The 22,374-nt window shown below is 36.9% G+C and overlaps 1 protein-coding gene and 1 long non-coding RNA gene across 3 annotated transcripts in view; both read right to left on the bottom strand.

Annotated features, from left to right (window-relative positions):
- Positions 1-1,195: 1,195 nt before the first annotated feature.
- On the bottom strand, positions 1,196-9,569 carry LOC146465217 (uncharacterized). Its single transcript, XR_014868306.1, has 4 exons — positions 9,455-9,569; positions 9,027-9,101; positions 7,449-7,542; positions 1,196-3,245 (listed from the first exon to the last, which is right to left on the bottom strand). It is a non-coding gene; the product is annotated as an uncharacterized LOC146465217 (long non-coding RNA).
- A 1,797-nt stretch (positions 9,570-11,366) lies between these two features.
- The window catches only part of LOC146465218 (uncharacterized), a 28,934-nt gene continuing 17,926 nt past the window's right edge, over positions 11,367-22,374 (bottom strand). Inside the window, exons 9-21 of one of the 2 annotated variants that reach the window (XM_085128614.1) lie at positions 21,345-21,403; positions 21,103-21,239; positions 19,947-20,246; positions 18,887-18,987; positions 18,026-18,084; positions 17,756-17,901; positions 17,623-17,679; positions 16,819-17,031; positions 16,541-16,600; positions 16,039-16,131; positions 14,528-14,776; positions 13,532-13,709; positions 11,367-12,727 (exon numbers count right to left, since the gene is read on the bottom strand). In XM_085128614.1, the coding sequence (XP_084984740.1) occupies positions 12,715-12,727; positions 13,532-13,709; positions 14,528-14,776; positions 16,039-16,131; positions 16,541-16,600; positions 16,819-17,031; positions 17,623-17,679; positions 17,756-17,901; positions 18,026-18,084; positions 18,887-18,987; positions 19,947-20,246; positions 21,103-21,239; positions 21,345-21,403 (1,665 nt within the window). In that variant the 3' untranslated portion in view covers positions 11,367-12,714. Of the gene's footprint in view, positions 12,728-13,527; positions 13,710-14,527; positions 14,777-16,038; positions 16,132-16,540; positions 16,601-16,818; positions 17,032-17,622; positions 17,680-17,755; positions 17,902-18,025; positions 18,085-18,886; positions 18,988-19,946; positions 20,247-21,102; positions 21,240-21,344; positions 21,404-22,374 lie in introns of those variants that run through there. The other variant, XM_085128615.1, reaches the window with a different exon arrangement.

Here is a 22,374-nt window from a genome sequence, read left to right on the forward strand (position 1 = left end):
TTACCGTACCATTCTGTTATCAACAATGAAAAAATCGCATTTATGATACAAACGCTAATGTTTGAAACGCTTATGGGCTTTATTTAAAATCCAACATACAGATTTTTTTTCACTTTTTGTTTATTTTGTGGACCATAAACCATGGCTCAAGAGTTTGGTATTAGTTTTTCTAATTCAAATCTTGAATGCACAAAATTCAACTTTTATTGATTTTGAGATTTTTGTTTATCGTAGCCACGGTAATATCGATCCTGAAAATAAACAACTGGTGTCAAATTCATATCGATCGGTGTCGTAGAAGACTACCAAATAGCCGGGTGATAAGGTGACGTCCGGTCCCTCAAAAACTGTATTGAAACACATTAAGGCTTTGATCCGATATCACGAATTAAAAGGGAAGTTAAGGAACGAAGGCGACGACGGCGAGAGCAACGGGCAACATCGCTTTGCATGTGCATAGTACATTTTGGTACATTTCTTTGACGTCTAATGCAAAACAAGGTTTTGTGGGAAACGTGAGCGCATGATGGTGAAATTTTAATTCTTTTTCTTTTCGTGGACGTCGTTCCTACCAACTCAGTTCCTTGAAAGAGTTGGAATAATCACGAATTAGTAACTTAAATTTATATTTTGATTGACGTTTTGTTTGCCGTTGCCGTCGTGATTGCCTAAGATCCCTAATAATTGTGTAAGTATGGAGCCCGGTTAATTAAAAGCAGATTATCACTTATCCAGGATTGAATTTGAAAAACTTAACAAGGTTAGTTCTGTTGAGTGGGTCAAAACATTTCAGTGCTAAGATTTTTTGGTGACAAACTAATAAAAGCGAAAGTTCATAACACATTTTTTGCATAGATTTTTAGAGATTGTATTTGAACTTGGCTTTAATTCCTGGATAGCCTTAATCGTGCCTTGTTAACTGAGCTTTAAAGATGGCTGGTACCAGTTTATAGCACCTTCCAGCACTTATACTTTGACCGATCAATAATACAACAATAATGGATTCAACACTGAAATGCCTAATCATTGGTGAATAAGTTGTCGTCGTTTTCTGGACATAACAGATTGCCACAGCAACAGTATAACCTGTTGAAAACACCCCTAATTTTAGCTTTAATCGCTTAAAGCTAAAATTAGGGGTGGTTTTTTTTATCAGATTACACTGTTGCTGGATAACCTATTATGTCGAGAAAACAACCACAACTTCTTCACCAATGATTAGGCATTTGTTTGAATTGTTGAATTATTGATCAGTTAAAGTATAAGTGCTGGAAAGTGTTGGAAACCAGTGCAAGCCACCTTAAATGTTAACTGTATCTCCAAAGAAAGCGCGTTTTTAAGAGTTTCGATTTGAGTTGTTATTTTGGAATATCAAATACTTTTTGGAGTGAAAAATCGCGATAAAGAGAAGACTAATTGTACTTATTTAAGCGGAAAAAGTAAACTTTTAATTGTTTGGGCTAAAAATGTAAGCAGTCGTCAGAGGCAGCGAAAAGATTCTCAAAAATATTCTAAGTCTTTTGGCGGGAAAACGATTTTCGAAATATATGGGTTGTTAAATAGAAAGAAAATCGCGCTTTTAAAGGGGCCTTGGTACCTACACATTATTGCCTTTGCTTGTTTACTAAAAAGAAAAAAAGCGCTGTGCTTTTGATGTGGGTGTTCTAGCATGGAGTCAAAAATAAACTAAGTCTTTTGGTGGGAAAATCCGTACAGGTTTTAGACGGATTTAGCCCTTCAAAAGCGAAAGTTATATTTTGACCTCGTTCTAAACCCGTGTTAAAAGCGCAGGACTTTTTTTATTCTCGGCAACCTCTCCTAGGCAAAAAATAGTAAAAGAGATAGCCTACAAAATGACTAGTTACCAGGCCCCCTCTAAAAGCGCGAGTTTTTTTTTCATTTCTTATTGTAATGAACAAGACAAATAAAGTTGAACAATGCAAAATAGTTTTAAATTCTTTATTGACTAATTGATTTAAATTACAAGTTATTGTAACTAAGTAACTTACAAGTAATTGCTACTTAAGTCAGATAATGAAAGTGAATAAACAACAGTATGGTTGACAAAAATATTGTGTGAAATGAATCACTGAAGTAAAAAATGGAGCATAAGTTTTTTTTGCTTTGAGATATCAGTGGAAAACTAAGTAAAATCGGTTATTTTTACACGCTAAGTTTTCGTTCACAAAAAGTGTGCAAAATTTCTTGGAGTCACATAACAGTTAAGCAAGCTTTCATATTTTCAGCCATTTTGAAGTAGATTGAAAACATGCTGTGAAATACAGCGAGTATTTGTTTGGAAATTGAACGTTCACTAAAACGTTCTGGATGTACCAATTGCTGCTGTTGACTTTCAATACGAACACTGCATTTCGCGAAATGTTTCAGCCAGTTTCAAAAAACAACCGAAAGATCACAAGCATGTCTATAACTAGGAAAAGACGCAGCAACCAAAAACCGTAGCGAAAAATCGTTATGATGAGCTTTACCTCGACAGGTTCTTACACCGACGTAAACCTAAAATATGAGTGCACGATACAAGACTCAGTTTTGTACTTTTCATACGTTCCTTGATTAGCTGCCAAAATTTAGTAATAATAGTTTTCAAATTCTCGAGTGTAATTTCAAGATTTGAAATTTTGGTGACATAAAAGACAATTATTCAAGCTTAAATCAACCGAAGGATAAATCAGGCTGGCCCCGGTTGTTCAAATAGCGGACAACTTTATGCAGTGGATCCGTCGCTATACAGCAGATGAAACGTATTGGTTAGAATACATTTTATCAGTTGGATAGGATTTGCCCAGTAGATAAAGATACCCGTTATTTGTACAACCGGTGCCGTGAAACTTTGCATCGTGCACTCACAAGAGAACCGTGAATATTTCGATCGTTAAAACAAAAAGTTTCACTATGCAATGTTTCTAACCAAAAAAATTATTTTCAAGATTATTGCTTTTGGTGAGCACTTGCTAGAAACTTGAAATCTGTTTGAATTTTTGTTGGAATTTGTTATCGACCCCTGGTGTTTTATAAACTCAAGGTAATTCAAGGAGCTCTTCTAACGGAACTTTCTGTTTAGTACAAGAGCTCGCTAAAACAGTATATTTTCTACCTTAAGACATGCCCAAAGAGTTCAGCGATGTTCAGTCTTCCTCTCGTCCTGCTTGCTTGCATATTCTTTCCAGCTTGCGGAGGTGATTTTGTTCTTCATCTTCTTTTTCAGTCCCACTTGGGATCGGCAGCTAAAAGAAAAGGAACTTGACATTAATTTCACGTAACGCCACAAACAGCATCTATAAATAACTTAATTATTGGTTTTTGCACTGAAGCATGTAATATGCGTACCTAGGTTACTCGCTTTATGGAATCGTTAAATTTGGATTGCGAAATTACTCACATTTATCCAGTTGTAGTATCAAATAAATTATAGATTATTTTCTATAAAATCAAATGCGATCCTCCTATTCTCGTTTGTGAAAAAGTCCGGTTTATGGAATTTTTTAAATTTCTCAGTTTGTTATTACACGCTGTGACCTGAACAAGGACAAGGCTATTTACATAAACAAGCTCATTGATTCTCCAGTTTTATTTAAATTATTACATGTAGCTTGAAACTCTGACTATTCTTCAATATTTCACTGAAATGTTTGTTGTGAAAATTACCCTTCGATGAATTTTGCCTCGAGTGTTGTTTTGAAACTTGTAAACTTTGTCTTTTTTTTTTTGCATAACTTGCACGCATACCCGACCTAAATTGTCATTGGCTACTAAGCAAAGGCGGCACCACCTCATTAATAAAACATGAGCTTCACCACCTATTTCTAGTCAATTTTGACGGATCTTTTCCAAACAATTCCGAGGTGGTCTTGTGGTAAAGCATACGCCTTGAATTGATGAGCAACGGCCTTATCTCTGCCGTCGTTATTTAAAGTAGCTTCAGAGGGGCTTGGTTCAAGCCCCGATACAGCTGAGCAATTTTCCCATTTTCCTTTTTCTTCCTCTCAGTAAATTTCTGAGTAAAAAAATCACGATTTTATATACAATGTTTTATCAATGAAATTTTTCTATTGTTTTTTGGTTAACAAGAAAAGCGATGTTGCGCGAATGCTACGAGGAAATTAAATTGTCCAACAGATTGAAACACAGGAACTGATTGTCATCGATCAATCTTGGTGCCCCCTAAATAAAACTTTTGAGAAAAAATTTGAAAAATTTATTTTGCAATATTTTTCAAGTTTTACTTCTGTCTATTTTCTTTCTTGCGTCAGTTCTTGTTATATTTCATCCGATTGTAACGAGTCTTATTTAATTATGATGATATCTCGCTTCAAAAGAAGAATCAAGCGAATTTGCTCCAAAGCCGATTGAATCCCCAAATCTGACTACACATTTTGAACACATTTTGGCTGTCAGTTCAAATAGGCAATCATTTCTTATGCACTTGATCAGTTTTCATATTCTTATTTTTTAAATTTAGTTGATGGTTATCCTTGCATCTATGTTTGAGAAACACGTCAAATTAGAAAACGTCAAAATATCGATTCTTGAACGTCGCTTGTTTTCAATTATTCGTGACAAAAATGACATGGAGTGCTAGACTAGTCGAAACTAACTTGTGAGAAATGAATCTAGATTTTATTAAAACCGTCTTAAAATGTTTTCAAATATGTAGCATTCCCAATAAATACAATTTCAAGTGTTTTGGTTTTCTTTTCTGGAGGTTTCAACAATATTCGGAAAAAACAAGACTTCCTTGAAAATGTGTCGCGTGAGTTCGTTTCTATGGTAACGTGTTTTGTTTAAAAACAAAATACAACTCACATACCTCGATCAAGATTGCAATGTAACAATATGAAATTACTTGTTTTTTTGTTTTTTTTAAATCGAACTCCAAGACTCTGAGTACAAAAAAAGTCAAATCAACTTGTATAAAACGAATTGGAAAAGGTCTTAAAATGTTTTCAAATATGAAGCATTCCCAATAAATATAATTTGAAGCGTCTGGTTTACTTTTGTGAGGGTTTCAACAATATTTGGAGAAAAGAGACTTCCTTGAAATTGTGTCGCGCGATTTCATTTCTCTGGTACCTTGTTTTGTTTTGGAAATAAAATACAATTCATATGCCTGATCTAGATTGCAGTGTAACAAAATGAAAGCCTTTTATTCGCCAAAGTTAAGATTTTAAAAAAAAATCAGATTCAAAGAGTACACAACCTGCTACAAGCCTACGGGAGGTTTCTTTCAATAAATGGTTGCATTTTAGATTTTAGAATCTTCCCTTTTACCCCAAAAAATAATTCTTCCACGAATTTTTGTCGCGAGGGTCGTTTTCCAACGACTTGTTTATCTTTTTATCAATAATTTGCACGAGTGCACCACCTATGTTGTCATTGGTCACATTAGGTATTGCCAATGAATTCAATTTGGAACATTGTTGTTTACTTCTGTGCTGGTTTTTGATATACGGGGGTCATATACTTTGAGAAAATTAGCTTCCTTGAAAATTAATGTCACGTGGTTTTGTTTCTGTGGTATTGTTTTATTTAGAAATCAAATAAAAGTCTTATGCCCGGATCAACAAACAAAATAAAGCCTTTTACTTGGTCTTAATTGTCATTTTCATCGAATCGTCATCTCCAAGACTGCTCAACTACTACAAGCCTACGGAAGGTGAATGGTTGCATTTTGAAGGAATCGTTTTCTAAATTTTGTTTTACCCGGAAGATCTATTTTTCAATTTACAGATATCGGTGTTCGCGTGAGTACAAAATTGTTTCGACAAAGATACTTGTGAGATGCAATTTGATGCCAGGTGATAATGTGCCAAATTCTTCATACACTGCCTTTCCAGATTTCTGGAAAAAAAGTGTTTTGTTTAGCGTGTTCTAACCTTTGAAAGTCCTTATACCAAACTTAAAACGGCTAAATTTTCTGTAAGCCTTTTTTAAAAGATGTGAAGATATCAATCTATACCATCAATCACTCATTAGTTTTTTTTTTCGAAACTTTGGTTTCTTTTTAAAGAGGCTCGCAACAGTTTTTTTTAACCTAAGAGAAGATCTTTTGAAATCAAGATTTTCCATAGAAGGAAAGCTAAGATTTCCTTCATACTACATCACCTTTTCAACCTATGATTAAGTTTACTTTCCGTTGGTTTCCAAGCAACAGCTGTTACCATAGCAACGTTGACACACACCCTTCATGATGTTGAATATCTCGACACTCTCAAAGAACATTTTAAGCATTTGAATTATTCAATCCATACAAATTGTAGGTAAACTTAGAAAAAAATCTATATGAGCGTTTTCAAGAAAATCAGTTATTGTTGTTGTAGCTTTTATCGTGAAGGGTCTGTCAATATCCAAAAAAAAAAAACTTTCTCGTCTCTGTACAAAGACTTTTATCATAGGAAGATATTAGAAACGTACACTAAGCTTCGTAGATGGCTACGATTTTAAGTTATTTATGTTTGAAAACTGCTACTTGGTTTTGTTGATTGATCAGTCAAACAGCTCGTAATTTGCATAAATCAAAATATTTCAAAAATGTTCTGACAGATTTTTCTTAACATGCTTGACAAAAATTATTTTTGACTTTGCATTTCTGTTGTAGATGAGAAAGGTGAAACTTTGTGCCTTTGTGCCGTGGTATGAAGGAAATCGAAGTTGGCTCCTATGCGAAATTTTGATTTTAAAAAATCCACTCTCATGTCAGAAAAACTGTTACGAATTTTCTTAACTCCTTGTACCAACACTATATGCTTATGAAAGAAAACAGCAGTTACATTCTTGGAGCCAAACACTTCTATTTGCTAAAGGTTTACATATCAATTTATGTGCGCGAAATTTAACGGGTGGAACAATTCACGTGACCTAATCAGGCATTGCTAAGAGGCAAAAATTTGAATTGTGATTTTTAAAGTGAGCATCAGTTTCAAAAAGCGATCTCTTCATGTTAAGACTGTGAAATTAATTTTTAAACAACGATGTTTGTTTTATCAAAATGGAAAATTGGGTTATCAATTCCATAGGCAAGATCGCATTTGAGATCAATTTACAGCCAAGGTTAGGTTTTGGTTTCGACGCTTTCACTATGATCACTTTTTTGCTTAAAGTTTAAAAATAAAAGAAAAAAAGCAGAAGGAAACTGAACTACATACCTAAAAATATGAAATAGATTAAGTATAAATAGCTTGTATAATGACTAAATAAGATTCAGTAAATTTAAAAACTGTAGAAAAAATAATTGCTGACATGAGTTGAATCATTTGAATAAAAACCACCCTGCAACGATATGAGCTGTTTCATTGTTTGAAAAAAACAATTAATCCGGCTTTACCGAGTTGAGTTTTGTTGAAATAATTAAGAGAAATAATTAAGAGAAATAATCAGCCATTATTTCTTGAAGAAATTGATCATCCGATATATCATTTTTAAGTTCTTACCTTTGAAGTATGTCCGTTCTCTTTTCTCAATTCCAGCTTCTATTGCATTCCATCATTTCGTTTCCCGTTTTCAGTAGTTTACTAAATGACTCTCCTGGAATAAAAAAAATGAACTTAATAATTTGCAGCAAATTCTATATTATTGGAGAAATAAAAGAGTCAAAATAACAATATTAACCAAGCATTAAACAGTGGAGTTGGAATTACGATCACCGGAACTGCATCCAGAAGTCGAAAGGCGGCGTAAAATCGCGCGAACCGGAAATGAATCTACAGGAAACATTTGTTTTTATCTCGAAATTTTGCGTGGTGAACAACCTTAAGTTTTTGTATGCGTTCAATTTATTTTACAAATACAAGTACAGTTTTCAGCTGGAAAAAATTAAAGTTGTAATAAAAAAAAAACCGTGTTCTAAAATAATCTTTCCAGCTCTAACACGAAAAGATTCCCGAAAATATCGGGAGACAATTCGGGACACTTTCGGGTGCTCTGAGAAACACTTTTCAGGACCCGAGAGTAACACCCAAAAAGCGCCCCGTAATGTTTTCGGGCCCGAAAAGTTCTCGGGAGTTTTGAGAAACGCACGCCAGCATCTGGAGCGCTTACCATTTGAATGGAATTTTCGGTAATTCTGGGGAGAATTCAAATGGAACGGTTCATCCCGGTGGAATGTTTTCGGAAAAAAGGTAATACCTTTTCTCGCTTTTACCGGAATTCCCGGAAATTTCTGTACCATTTGTTCACACTTACCAGTGCCAAGCTCTCTCACGGTCATACTTCCTAGAAAGAATGCTAAAGATCTGAAATATGGCGGCAGATTTCCAAAAGGTTTATCGCTGCAATGTGTGTCTTTTCTCATTGGTAGTGTTGGCGGACGTTTTAGTATCCCGATGCATTACTCTTGTGACACTGCTATATAAGTCCAGCAGGTATATTTCCCGTAGCCGTGACCTTCCTCACCACAATTTCACTTGTTGCCCTCTGCATACGAAAATGAGTTTTAATTTCATCCAGAGAATACGTTGCTATCGTTTGCTCAAAATATCCAACGATTCGATTTAAATTTCTCCTGGCAAATATGGATGCTGCAGCAGCCAAAACGATGAAATCGTCGTCTTCTTCTCCAAAGAAATCATTTTCCAAGTCGTCCGCTAATGCGCCTAACATGACGGGAAGTTCAGCCACCATGTTTCTTGTTGATACGTACCCAGACCCCGGCCCACTAGCATCCGAAACTTCCCATCAAAAGATACGGTTCAATCCGTTCCGTTTCCTTAGTGCGAAAAAGTGCAGTTCCATTTGTCCAGAAAAAACTACCGAAAATTCCATTCAAATGGTAAGCGCTCCTGATTTCTCCTTGTAATATGACCACTTAACCGGCCAGTATATAGTTTACGAGAATAAGTTGAGTGATCACCAAAAAACTAAAGAAAAAATGTCTAGAGGTTCAAACAAACTTGATCGTGGATTGAGTTCTCCCATCTAGTGGCAGAAGAAAGATATGGAGAAAACAAGGAGAATATAAATTTTGATCTCGACCCTGAAGGGTTAAACCGCGGCGGATTTATCGTTTTTACCTTTGCGATAATTCCAGCTTGTTCTCTCGGTTTCAGCCTTCACATTTTCACTTGCAATTTACTGAATCTGGTGGTCTGAAACTGCAAATTATCATATTAGTAATTCTTCGGAACAAACTAAATATTTACACCATACATCAAATTGTGTAAATGTCGGTTTTAACTGAGGCGTCAGTTCGGCAACTGACGGTAAAATTTTGTACAAAGCGGAACAGTCTGTACGTTCTTTAAACTTTTGAAGTAACAGCGAGAGTACCTCTAAGAACGAGACGAAGTTTGAATCTATTTTGAGAACATTCGACTGAGGGGTTTCAATCGACGTTTTCAATAAGCAGCATGGCAAAGCACGTGTTAAGTCAGCAACAAATTCCTAGTTTGTTTCTAGCATCCACACAAACTTTAAGTGATAATTGAAAAACAGGGCTCACCTTTAGCGTGTACTTCTTTCTATCCTTCGCATTTCATCATTTTTCTTCGCTAAAGAGGACCGTCAAAGCGCTCTTTCGAACGGATTTCTTACAAGGCCGTGCAATACGTGTGAACTTAGTTATGAATATGGATTAAAACTGAAACCAATCGTTGACTTCGACATTTGTTCGCTCCTAAAAAATAAATATACTGCACGTGTTGACAAGGAGAGCAAGGTACGCACTGGGACATCGAAACAAAGCGACTTCTTCCAATCAAATTTGCAAATGCCCCTGTGCGTAGCTTGCTCTCCTTGTCAATTGCGGTTTAAAAACTTATAAAAACTAACCGCCTTTCTAAAGGGAAATGTTTAGAAGGGTTACCTTGGCAAACATTTTCTATAATTGAAGAACACCAAAATGGAGCCACATTTTCCATCGCCGGATTCAAGGTACTTTATTTATTCCCATTGATTTCTATGCGATAGCGACTTCGTGTCACTGCTCACAATAAGGACAGCTTATTAGATTGTACCACTACAGACGAGATTAAATTAGTTTCTTTTAAATATTCTTCATTCATTTACCTTGTCTAATGGATATCTTTAAAGTTAGCCCTAGTTTTGAATGGCTGCAATTTACACAATGAATTTAAACATCGATTAAACAGGAATTTAACACAGTATAAATGAAAGTTTCGTTCTAAAATAACTCGCACGCATTGCTACCTATTTATTAGCTGTTCGCTTTAACACAGTTCTCTTAATTTTAGTGGTTTTGCACCGTTTTTTCGTTAAATCTGCATTCATGCTTCATATTAACAAAAGTAAAAAACTACACAATGAATTTAAACGTCGATTAAACAGGAATTTAACACAGCATTAATAAAAGTTTCGTTCTACAATAACTGAAAAAGTGAAAACTAAACATTCTGGACGGAAAATTTACCGTAAAATAACAGCATAAAGGTAGGTCATGACTTTACGATCAAAAACGACTTTTTCCTTTAACAAGCTTAGTTATCCGGGGACACTAAGTCAACTTATGCTGTTCTTCTAAAGGCTCTATGCGAAGTAAATTATAAGTACATTTACACGCACTCGGATACATTCTAAATAATAGATAAAGGGGTTAGTTCTTAAAGGAACTGTGGCGCTGTGTTGATGGGGAAGTGGAAACGAATGTTTGGCTTTATCAAAAGAGCTTGAAAAGGTAGTTTGGCCACTGTAAAGAGATTCGAGTGCTGGGGTTTTCGAGCGTTAGACCTTCATAAGAGCGAACCCACTCATACATTCTAACGGGGCTAATCTAGGATATGAATGGTCGGCTGTCAAATAATCCGTGATTTTATTGCCTGTGAAGACTGTAAAAAGTGATTGGTGCGTTTCACATACGAAATACTTTACCTAGCTATTAGTTTAATTATATGTATCTATTACACACATTTTCGACAAACGGATACACGGTTCAACCATAAGTCCGCGATAAACCGCTAAATACGATCTAAAACGATTCGTAATTACGTGTAAATAACAAAGTCACACTTAGTGGCACGTTCACTTGTTCACGCTTGATAAGCGAGAAACAAAATGGCCGGTAAAAAATGGTTTAAAAACTTGCACCTTTGCACTTGAGTTCTGTGGTCACTGCTGGAGAAGCAAACGGGAATGTTCTTTGCAGTCAGTTGCTACCTGGGGACCCATTGCGAGGAAAAAGGTCAAGAGATAACCCAGCTCGAACTTTGATCGAACGACTTGAAGATAACTCCGGTGAATCCCGAGAGAAATACTAATGCTTGTGAAACAGCGTGACCTACGGAAGAAGCTCGTCATATCGTTTAGTAAATAAGATTATTATTGTTATGTATTAGAGGAAAAATTTTTATATTTGGGTGGGACTTTCAAAATTGGACATTAAAAACACAAACACCGCATTATAGACAAAATAGACTTTATTTGCTCTTGTCAAGGTCGTTAACAACATGCTAATTTGATTTTAACTCAATGTTGTTTTAAGCGAGAGAGAGCGAACGTAAAGAACAAACCAACTTAATTCACATGCAACGCTTCTTTCAGAAACATTTGAACATTTTTTCATGACATAAAGGGAACAAAATGGCGATGGCGTTATCTCAACTGAGAGGAAAAAAAATTCGTCGTCCTGTCAGGACGTCTTGTCATGTTACAATCTGTTATCTTTTTTTGGTGATTCGCGTGAAAATGTTATTGGTTATTGTCTTCTCCATATCGGTCAAATAATGAAATGAAAAACGCGGGTGTGATGACGCAGGGAAATGCTAATCAAACTAACGAAACATCCTGTTTGAGCTTTGCTGTAGTTGCCTGAACTGAATAGATGCATGAGGATGTCACGTAAAAAAACACTCTTTAAACTTCGACTGAAAAACCACGACATTGATTCTACTAACGACGCCCCAGGCCTCAAGCCGGCAACCTTGGCATGGAAGGTTCCCCCATAAGTCCTTGCAAGCGTGATTCAAACATTTCTTGTTTTAAGCCAGGTGCACTTTTAACCCTTTAGGCCCTAACAGTGATCAGCATCAAATTTCTCCTTGTAATTTCAATGTTTATTCAACCCCTGAGGATATGATCACCCAAGGTGATATTTTAATAACTTTTCCCCTGTAGTTTTATAAGAAAAAGTATGGGGACAAGTTAGTAGAATTTGTCCTTTGGTATTATTATGTATTTATTATTAATTTGTCCTATTGTATTTCTCTGCTTACACCATTCTTTTCTGGTAGATGGCTTGTCGTTTCCGAGGGCTTTTTTGATTGTGAAGGATGTATAGCGATATAAACGGCGTTTTGTTAGAAAATCCAACTACGTCTGCTCTAAGAAGACCTTTTTACTTTTTTTCAGAGCGATTGAGAACCTGCAGCGAACCGTTTCCAATATAACTACAAATCTACTTTAATTAAAATAATTTTTCTTTACGATAAGAGAAACGATTTACCGTGCGAATCCGAAAACCGTGAACACTTTTATTAAACTTTGGTAGAGAAAAGAGAGAAGAAATTGAAGTAAGACGGTCACTGTCTGTTGCTTTTCATTCCTACGGTATTAACTCTCAATCTGGAGCTACCTCCCTAAAATTTGCATATTAAAGTTAAATCACTCAAGTGTTCATGTGTTTTCTGATCCGTACTGTAATCTTCGTAAAATATTACATTTGGAAATTTGTCACAACCGTTGTTGCCAGAGGAGGGAGCGTTTAAGCCCTTTGAGAAAAAATCATTTCACAACTGGTGCAATTCGTCTTTACGAGGCAAACCTAAAAAAAAGAACAAAAATAATATTACATTAACTATGACTGGTGGCAGAAAGAGGTTGAGAAACATATGTTAAATTGTCGGTGCAGGAAATCAATAGGCCTTATCACGGTTTTCGACGCCATTTTGACGGGTAGGCAAACAGGCTTGAAATAACAGTGGTTGTATGGAAATCCGATGTCAAATAATTTTCATAAAACATCGCTTCTAAAAAATTCATGAATTGGAAACTTTTGGCACTAGAAAAACTATTTCAAGAACAAAATTGGAGGGCTGTAGCTATGACAGAAAGCGTCCAGCCGTGTTTTGAACTTTCCATACATTTGTCTGTATAGCGAACCAGCCGTGAGCTGCTGCTAAAAATAGTTCGCGGGAAAAAATACAGGGAAATGTATGGAAAGTTCAAAACTCGACTGGACGCTTTTTGTCACAGCTACATCCCTCCAATTTTGTTCTTAAAATCCTTTTCCTAGTACAAAAAGTTTCCAATTCATGAATTTTTCGGAAGCGATGTTTTATGAAAATTATTAGACATCGGATTCCGATACAAACACTGTTATTTCAAGCCTGTTTGCCTACCCGTCAAAATGGCGTCGAAAACCGTGATAAGGCCTATTACAATCGAATGTCCCGTACGCGACCATCCTTGCGATTAGCACTGAAACACGGTTCCTAACTGTAGATGGCCCCTGATGAGAGTACAGAAGTCGGCACAGACCACGATATTCTTTCAATATATTTATTCATATATTTTCTAACATCTTGAATAACTGTAAGAATAAGAAGCAAGTGTTCGCGTCTCTCACCTTTTGTAGATCTTCGTTGCTCTTGTGCTCAAAGTAACATCCGTCAGGTCTCTCTTTTTCTTCATCTGTCCGATAAAACTGTTGATCATGTGTTTAATGTTGGTTTTCCAGTGAACCAGCGGATTTCCCTGCCTGGCTCCCGCGTCCATTACCTTGTGAATAAACGCGCGTCCGTCCTCTGATCAGAGGGAAAAAAGAGAAATTGCAGTTGTATTCTGTTTATGGTTCTTAAGTAAGAGTCAATATTCACAATTATTTTGCTTCAGCGGACGTAGTGATGGATATCTTGCGGCGAGGTTTAGGACGGGTCCACATTAAATGCATTTTCAAAAGCCTCCGTTTTCATCTCGCCGAAACTGTAGCAAAATATTTTTGTCCATATCAACGTTTTTGTATCGTTTTACCTGTCCATACTAAAAATGCACGAAAACGACGAAAACGACTGGACCTGGGATTGTGCATGTGTAGCTGCTCGGATTTGAACAGGATCTGATGTCGTGTAACATTATTTATATCACCGTTTCCGAAAGTCTCTGTTTTCATCAGTTTTCGATGGTTTTAGTAGACGAAAGGCAAAAACGTACGAAAATACATTAGTGTGGATGCAGCCTTAATATCCACCACTCTTTATCAACAACGCGGTGAATAAATTAGAATGAACTTTTAATGATTAACTATACACACGATTGCATTTGAAATTTTTCAGGATTTACAATAGAAACGGATCTTTATCAGACCAGTCTGAAACAATATGATGTCTCTTTTGTATTTAATCGTCACCAAAAAAGGATAAGAAAATAAAGAAAAAACAGAAAGAAAGAAAATGAAAAAAGTAAATAAACAAGAAAGAAAGAAAATTAAAAATCATAAAAAAATTGAGGAATAATTTTGAAGACAAATGAACAGGCCATTGAATTTAAACAGGAGACAGACCGTAAGATCGACATCATCTTCAAGTATTTTTTTCAAAATCCTTGAACGTTTTCTTGCACCTACCAGAATTTTCGAGGCATGCTCTCTTATCCACGTGTTGTTTATCGTAAGCTGATAGCCTTATAAGGATAGCATAGTGCCAGTACAGCCAGTATCTTTGTTGAGGGCCACCGAGGAATTCAATCGGGTTGGGTTCGTCCATGTTCTGACAGATGATGTTTAAGTGACAGTTTGGCCTCGCTTGAATGACGTATTCGCCGTCCTGGTTTCCAATTCCAGATGAACGGACTTCTGCACATGATTTCGGAATTCCTAAAATATGACACAAATGTTGACGTGGACTATTAGTAAATCTTGTCCCTTTCACCCTTACAACGTTAGGATGTGTAACGTGGTTCTAACTTTTGGATATCTTGGTAAGGGAATGGCTACCTAAATGACAACTATTGAACAGAACTTAAATTCGTCGCTGTTTTTTTTCTCAATGTTCTCCAAGAAAAATTGAACCTGAGCTCTGTTGGCTGTGAGAGGATCAATATATCATTACCAAGACAAAATTAAGGGTACTTAGCAGTCCATAATGCACCATATTGTTTGTTAGACACTTACACCAAGGAATCAGCTAGAAGAATGACAATCCTAGGCCTTAACTTTTAACGCCTGTAATTTTAGCCAAACAAACACATGAACAGCTTGTATGGAAGTATCACTAGATTTCTTTCCTTTTTATTGTCAAACAAGAAGAAGCGAAATTTAGAGTCACGGTGTGGAAGCCAAAGTTTGATTTTGTAAAACACAAGGTCAAGTTTTGCATGACTTCTCTAACAAGCCTACTTAACCTATTATACAATTTTTGCTTTACTTAGTTTGACATTTTCAATTGATGATCGGTTTTACGAAATTTCCAGTTAATCAAAGCAATAATTATACGTAGGTGCCATCATCCTTCTAAAAAGTTGGAAAGAACTTTCAAGCATGGAAACAATACTACGCGTTTAACTACAATTGGGCGCTTGTCACTTTGAATACTGAGCTAAAAAAGGTATTTGTTGCGATGGAAATGTTAAAATTATGGTTCAGTTTTGTTAACAATAACACTTCTAGTATACATAAACCAGTGTTAATTATCTTTGGCTGCAGATAGCAAGGATGGAAATGGATCGTAACTTAAAAACATTGACAATTTTTTTTTCAAGTTATACCTGAGTATTTAAGAGAAACCACTAAAATTTGATTATAGTTTGTTCTTCCTTGGAGATTTCACGTAATGTTTTCCTCTCCATACACTAAGAGCAGTTTCACGTTGGAGGAAAAGTTCTTTGTCAAATATTTGAACGGTTTTGACTAAAATACAGCATGTTTTTCGTGACAGTGCCCCTTTCACTGTTTTGGCTTCTTGGAAATTGATTATTCAAGGAAAATTCCAAACCCGTATCAAGTTCACGTTGGGACCTTGTCTTGGCTGACCTGGAACTATCTCCAAATTCTTATTGGACAGTTTATTTTGGCTGCATGCAAGTATGTCAAATAGCTTAATATGGTCATATTCTTATTGTGTAGGTTGTAACTGATACCTTCTGGTAACGGGATGAGTCCTCCTGTGTAACCAGGCGGTGTAGACAGTTGATCCAAGCCAGCTGGTTGTGTTGAAACATTCGAGATTTGCCCTGGAAGAAAGATTTCAATGTTTTCTGAATCGAAAATAAACTTAGTAAAGTATATAGCTTTGGCCCCAGTATGCTCTTTCTGCAATTAGTTGCAATAATCATTGAGATATTTTCGTACACGCGCAATATTTTGCGTCCTGCACTCTGACTGTCTACATCCCCTACCCCATACATTAAAGCCTTGCTACCCGGACCACGTGAAAAAGATAGGGTGACGCATTAATTGGGGAGGGGGATTTTACAGCAAATGTTACCTTACGTTGTGACTTGGGATAATTTTTACTATGGAGGGGTGGGTTTTTGGCGATAGTGTCTCATCAATTTTGCAACTAATTGCAGTAGTTGTGAGTATTTACCTTCAGATTGTGTCTAACCCTTTGGAAATACAACACAAACAGCAGCAACTTACCAAAATGATCAGATGTTACACTGGAAGCATTTGAGACGACTGAGTTATTTTGCGAAGCAACTGCAATTCAACCAGATAGGCAATGTCATGAAAAGTTACCCAAAAACTAAGGGAGGTGGTGGACACCTCTATAATGTTTAAATGTAGAATTCATGCTGGACCTAACCGCTTAGGAAATGATTTAATTCTGTAGCAATAAAAGTCGCCTCTTGACTCTCTTATTCAATAGAAAAGGACATCTAATATGGGAATGGAAAGAAAATTCAACCCAAACTAACCGGGAACAGTTGGTGGTACTACTGGAGTCACGGATGCGTTTGCCACTGGTTGTGGGACTGATGTGACAGGTACAGTTGGTGCAGTGACAGGTTCAGTGGCTGGGGCGGGCTGTGTCGCATTATATGTTTGAGGTACTGTTGGGGAGGCAGGCGGCGAGGTTTGATTAAACACAGGAACCGGGTAAACAGGTGACGCCGTTGTGTTGGACGTGACTGATAAAGAAAAAGTTAACAAAATATTATTTTCCACAGAATAATGGCTGTTGGTGGTAAAAGTTCACCTATCGGTTAAACAAGAAGTTTATTTACATATGGCTTGGCCGCGTTGTTGTCACCCATACATGTCTATCAATTAGTACGCGTCATTTCTTTGACAATTATTGGGACGTTTACAAAGCTCTATTTGTCTTACTTTTTTTGTGTGATGTTGTAAAGCATGCAGAGAACAACTTTCAAAAACTAAAAAAACCTACGTATTATGACAACTAGGTGATATCTTAGTTTCATGTCATTTTTGCAAAGCATACAGGGGATTGTAAAAAAAGGCTGTTCTACTGTTCAACTCTCTATCGCTGAAAGAGGGGCAAGGTATCATATATATCCTGGTGAATTATTCAACACTGTATTATGCTAAATAAACGATAAACTGGTGTTAGAGCAATACATTTTTCTAGTTGACAATTTTCTTAATTTTCATGACCGGTCTGCTGCAGATGTATGAAATTAAATTAGATTAAATGTAAAAACTTATAGGGAAAATAAGGTCTTGGACATTCCTGGTGATAAGTCAGTTTGGCCACATACCTGAAGCATTTGGATTAAAGTACTCGTAAGGAGCAGACGTCGGCGCGGGAGAAGAACCTGAAATTAAACAACTGTTGTGTAAGCACTGAACGATACTCTAAACCCGTGCGTCCAATTAACAGATTTCAATTACCTGCTTCTTGAACAGAGTCTTTGAATACAGGGATTCCTCCGAGGAAGTCCCCCTGAACTAGCTGCTGCAGAGGTACGAGAGTTGGAGTCTGTCCAGGAGGAAAGTGGATTGTAAATGAGGCCAGCACATCCTGATCAGGTGTCTCGCTGAGAAAAGGATGAAAGTTGCGGTGAGAAATCAAGTTTTCTGAAGATTTAAAATTGTTGTCACTAAAACGTCAACATCAACCTAAAGATTCACAGCAAGTAATGCGATTATCCCTGTTCTCACCTTAGTCCTGTAACATCTGATGTGACACTGTAGTTGTACGGAACGTATGCGGATGTGATCTGCGCAAGGTGAGGAAAAGGAATAACATCATTTTGATGGAATGTTAATATTACCTTTTCAACCGTAAATAGCTGTAAATCAATCAACTAACGGAACGCTCAATCAGTCACTAATAGTTGGTTCTATCAACTGTGTTGACGAGGTAATTTGGGGATCGTAAGGAGATACGAGAGCTAACGTTTCGAGGGTTAGCCCTTCGTCTGATTCGCTCTGATGCAGCACCACGATTGACACCCTAATCAATCAATCAATCAATCAATCAATCAATCAATCAATCAATCAATCAATCAATCAATCAATCAATCAATCAATCAATCAATCAATCAATCAATCAAACAACCAACCAACCAACCAACCAACCAGCCAACCAACCAATCAATCAATCAATCAATCAATCAATCAATCAATCAATCAATCAATCAATCAATCAATCAATCAATCAATCAATCAATCAATCAATCAATCAATCAATCAATCAATCAATTGATCATTCCTTCCTTCCTTCATTCATGCATTCATTCATTCATTCATTCATTCATTCATTCCTTCCTTCCTTCCTTCCTTCATTCATTCATTCATTCAGTCAGTCAGTCAACTAAGCAAGCAAGGGAGCGATGACAAGAAAGTAAGTAAGCAAACAAGCAGGCAATAGGCAGTCAGTCAGTCAGTCAGTCAGTCAGTCAGTCAGTCAGTCAGTCTGTCAGTAAGTCAGACGGTGAGTCTTATAGACCAGAAAACTGTCTGTCTATTGGCCAGTCAAATCAACTCAAATGCACAAATATCAATAAAAACAAGGCATACCGCTTGTGCAATATCATCTGCTAATATCCTGAAAGTTGTGCTTGTTTTATTTCCCATGTAGTCGTACCAAGCCTCATTTAACTTTACTGTTCCATTCAATGCTAAGATTACAAGAAAGTTTTCACAATTAGAACGAAATGTTTCCGTTATTGATATAAACTACCCCGTTATTTGTGTGCTCCATTAATGTTTTTCTTAAGAGATTTTGTAGATCAGAAGTTGTTTCTGTATCTCATATTGCGGGGACTAGATAACAAATATGGATACCAAAAGAAAGAGGGTCCCGGTAATAGGAAAGCGATTATTCGAGAGCTTTGACAGCGTCTGGAAGAGTTAAGCTCATCTTGAAAACTCGGTTCGTCTCTTGTGATTTAAACTTTTGAGTGCATTAATAAAAACGTTTAACTATTTCAATGAAACAAATATTTGGTTTTTTCAACAGAGGTGATAAGTTGATTCGACCACCGTAAAGAAATTCGAACGCTGAAGTTTCGAGTGTTAGCCCTTCGTGAGAGGGAACCCTATTCGCTCCAAGGAAGGGCTAACGCTCGAAACGTCAGCACTCCAATCTCTTTACGGTGGCCAAATTACCTTATCAACTCTGGTGATAAACCAAACATTCGTTTTCACTCCCCACCGACGCAGCAACTCCGTTTCCTTAACAACTAACCCCCTATTCCTTTGTAAGCTATTGAACAGCGGTTACCTATTTTGCTGTTTTTATGGTGGTGTTTCAAAGTTTTGACTCCGTAAGTAAAATCGTAATGTGTAACCATGCAAATGAAAGCCATCGAGTAGAACATTATTGTTTTGTGGCACTTTTTAGTCCTTCATCTTTTTCAAATTGAGTGAAAAGGGTTTCGTGTCCAACCACAAAATTGAAGGTAAAGCAAATCATTCTACAAAACCGAGTTTGAGTTAGTACGTTCTCCATTTTTGGGGAAGGGTGTCATTATAAGATTATCGCCTATTGTGAGCAATAGAATCTGCGCGAAAAAAAAAAAAAGGAAAAAAAACTTTTCTCCGTCGACGTAAGATTATCAGACATAATGGTTCTTACATTGACCAGGTTGTGGAATTTCCACATCTACGATAACAGTGATATTCTTGATAGGTTCGGCCTGAGCAGGAGCAGGAGCGACGTTCGCCTGGGTTGGAGCTATCGGCGCTGGCCCAGCTGTAGGCACCTCGGGGACTGGAGGGTTAGCTGCTACCGTTACGTTCGAGACTGGCACGGTGGGTAGATGGGCCATAGGTGGAGCTACGGCTGGGGCCGGAACAGGAGCTGTAACAGGAGCTGGAGGAGGAGGTGGAGGAAGAGCTGTAGCATTCTGGTCGTAAGCTGGATGCATCGGACCATCTGATATAAGAAAGAAAAATGCGTTTAGGTTATACGAAAAAAAGTTTGAAGATAACATAAGTCATAATATTTATAAAGTTAACTAAACTTCACTAGGAAAGAAATTGTATCGAATTACATAATTTTAAGAACAGTGCCTTCCTTTGCTACTGCAAAAAGGTTCTGCGTATCTCGGTATCGTCCGAGAAACACGGGTCAATTAAGGACAGAGCCTAGTAATACCAAGGATATATGACTATGTGGGAAAAGCAGACCTATCCAGTGTTACTGGGACCCAAAAGAGAAAATTAAGGTTAAAACGTTTTTTGAGAAATAATTAACTTGGAAGTTGGAAAGAATGCGGCATATTGTTTTGTATTCAAGAGCATTTTATAACCATTGTTTCTTAATTCCTGAAAAAAATGGATACTTAGTGCCAATTTTACCTTATCTTTATCTTTAAAAAATGTTTCCTCAAATCGCCTGGCATCATCATCATCATGATCATCATCAAGTTTATTTTGTTAAATATTACCCCTCAAGTTAAGAATTGACTGGCCTTAAACTGAAAAGAAGTTTATTTGTGACAAACCTTCTAACAGCACAAAAAATTTTAATCCTAGGTTAATTTAAGTTGCCTCCTAAACCACCAGTCCAAGTTGTTGACCATCAAAGGAACTCAACATCTTGTTTTCTTTCCCTTACACACAAATTCATTTTTTCAGGTTTTTATCTATTACTGACCTCTTAGAATGTTTGCCATGTTTGGTAATATTTTGTTGGATAGGTAAACGTTGAAGACTCGAAGAAGATTGATAGCGCCTCCTTAGGACTTAAGACATTTGGTTATGATACCTGTTATTTTTGCCAGACTTACTCAGATAGTCGTTAAATACAGGCAAGTCACCGATATGACCACCGGTTATTAATTCTTTTAGGCTCTCCTCAGGGTCTGTTCCATCAGTCTTGAATCGAAGCACCACGCGTGCATGCGGGTTACCGTCAGGATCCTCACTGCGGGAGTTAAAAGATTTTTAAAGGAGATGTAATGAATTCCTTGATGTGACGCTTTAATAAAATCCAAAAGCAGGCTTGGTCAATAAACCGAGATGAACTTACTGGTAGCCGACAACTTTGACATCAATAAACGAAGGATCTCTTTCAAACAGTTTTCTTAACTGGAAGACAAAACAAGTAAGTGATGAAACATATGTTGTTTTCTTACTATACAGTCTACACTTAACAGCTTAGGCACGATGTCCTTGTGTTTTGTGAAAATAAGCTTGCTCCCCTTTCCTAAAGTTTTATGTCCTCCCTCGCTCTCTCAGGTTCAGTCTTCTCCTCCCTGAGCTAAATTACCCCGCTCCCGCAGTGGCTGAAAGTCGACCTTACACAACACTTAGTCTCAGTAGAATTTTCAAAAACGAAAAGTTGTGCGAACTGAATGAAGTATCTCTTAGCTCCAGTGATCAAATGATCCCAGACGTTATAGGTATTCTTACTGTCCCGGACGGGATGCAACTTCATCGACACTTCTGCATTTTTGTGAGGTTTAATACCCTAAACATCACTTCATCATTGATACATGTATGCCTTTACGAAGACTGACACTTTTGAAGTAATTGTCTTGCTTAGAGAGGGTTACGAGGAGGTAAGAAAGGGCGAATATCCTTTTCGATGTTCGGCTGGCCTAAATTTTCAGTTCATACCAAAATGTTATGCCATTAGTAGGTAAACTAAGATTGTCTGGGTGAGCGTAGTCCTGAGAAGAACTTATTGACGATATACAAATCCACTCAGTTCGTCGAAACGTCAATATCACCCTAAGCAGTCAACACTATACTCACCCGGATAACCATAATTTACCTAGGTATCATGGGTTCAAACCATCTAAAATGCTGTGCATTAGTAGTGAACTGAACTGATTCTGGGCAAAGTGGCCTTTTTTGGAGCAAGATTGGATTGTTCTGTTGATGCATTCCAAAGCATGATAATTATTCATAGTAAAGCTTCCCTTAATACAACCACAAAAGTATCATTTTCCATTCAATTATTCTGTTATCACAAAGTGACAGTGTCTGCGTCACAAATTTGTTATCCGAAGAGGAATAGCCTTTTGCTTTACTGGCCGTCATGGTAAGCGAGAATT

This window comes from Pavona decussata, unplaced genomic scaffold (genome assembly GCF_977016875.1).
Source record: "Pavona decussata unplaced genomic scaffold, jaPavDecu1.1 SCAFFOLD_156, whole genome shotgun sequence".
In the NCBI taxonomy this organism is placed as follows: Eukaryota; Metazoa; Cnidaria; class Anthozoa; order Scleractinia; family Agariciidae; genus Pavona; species Pavona decussata.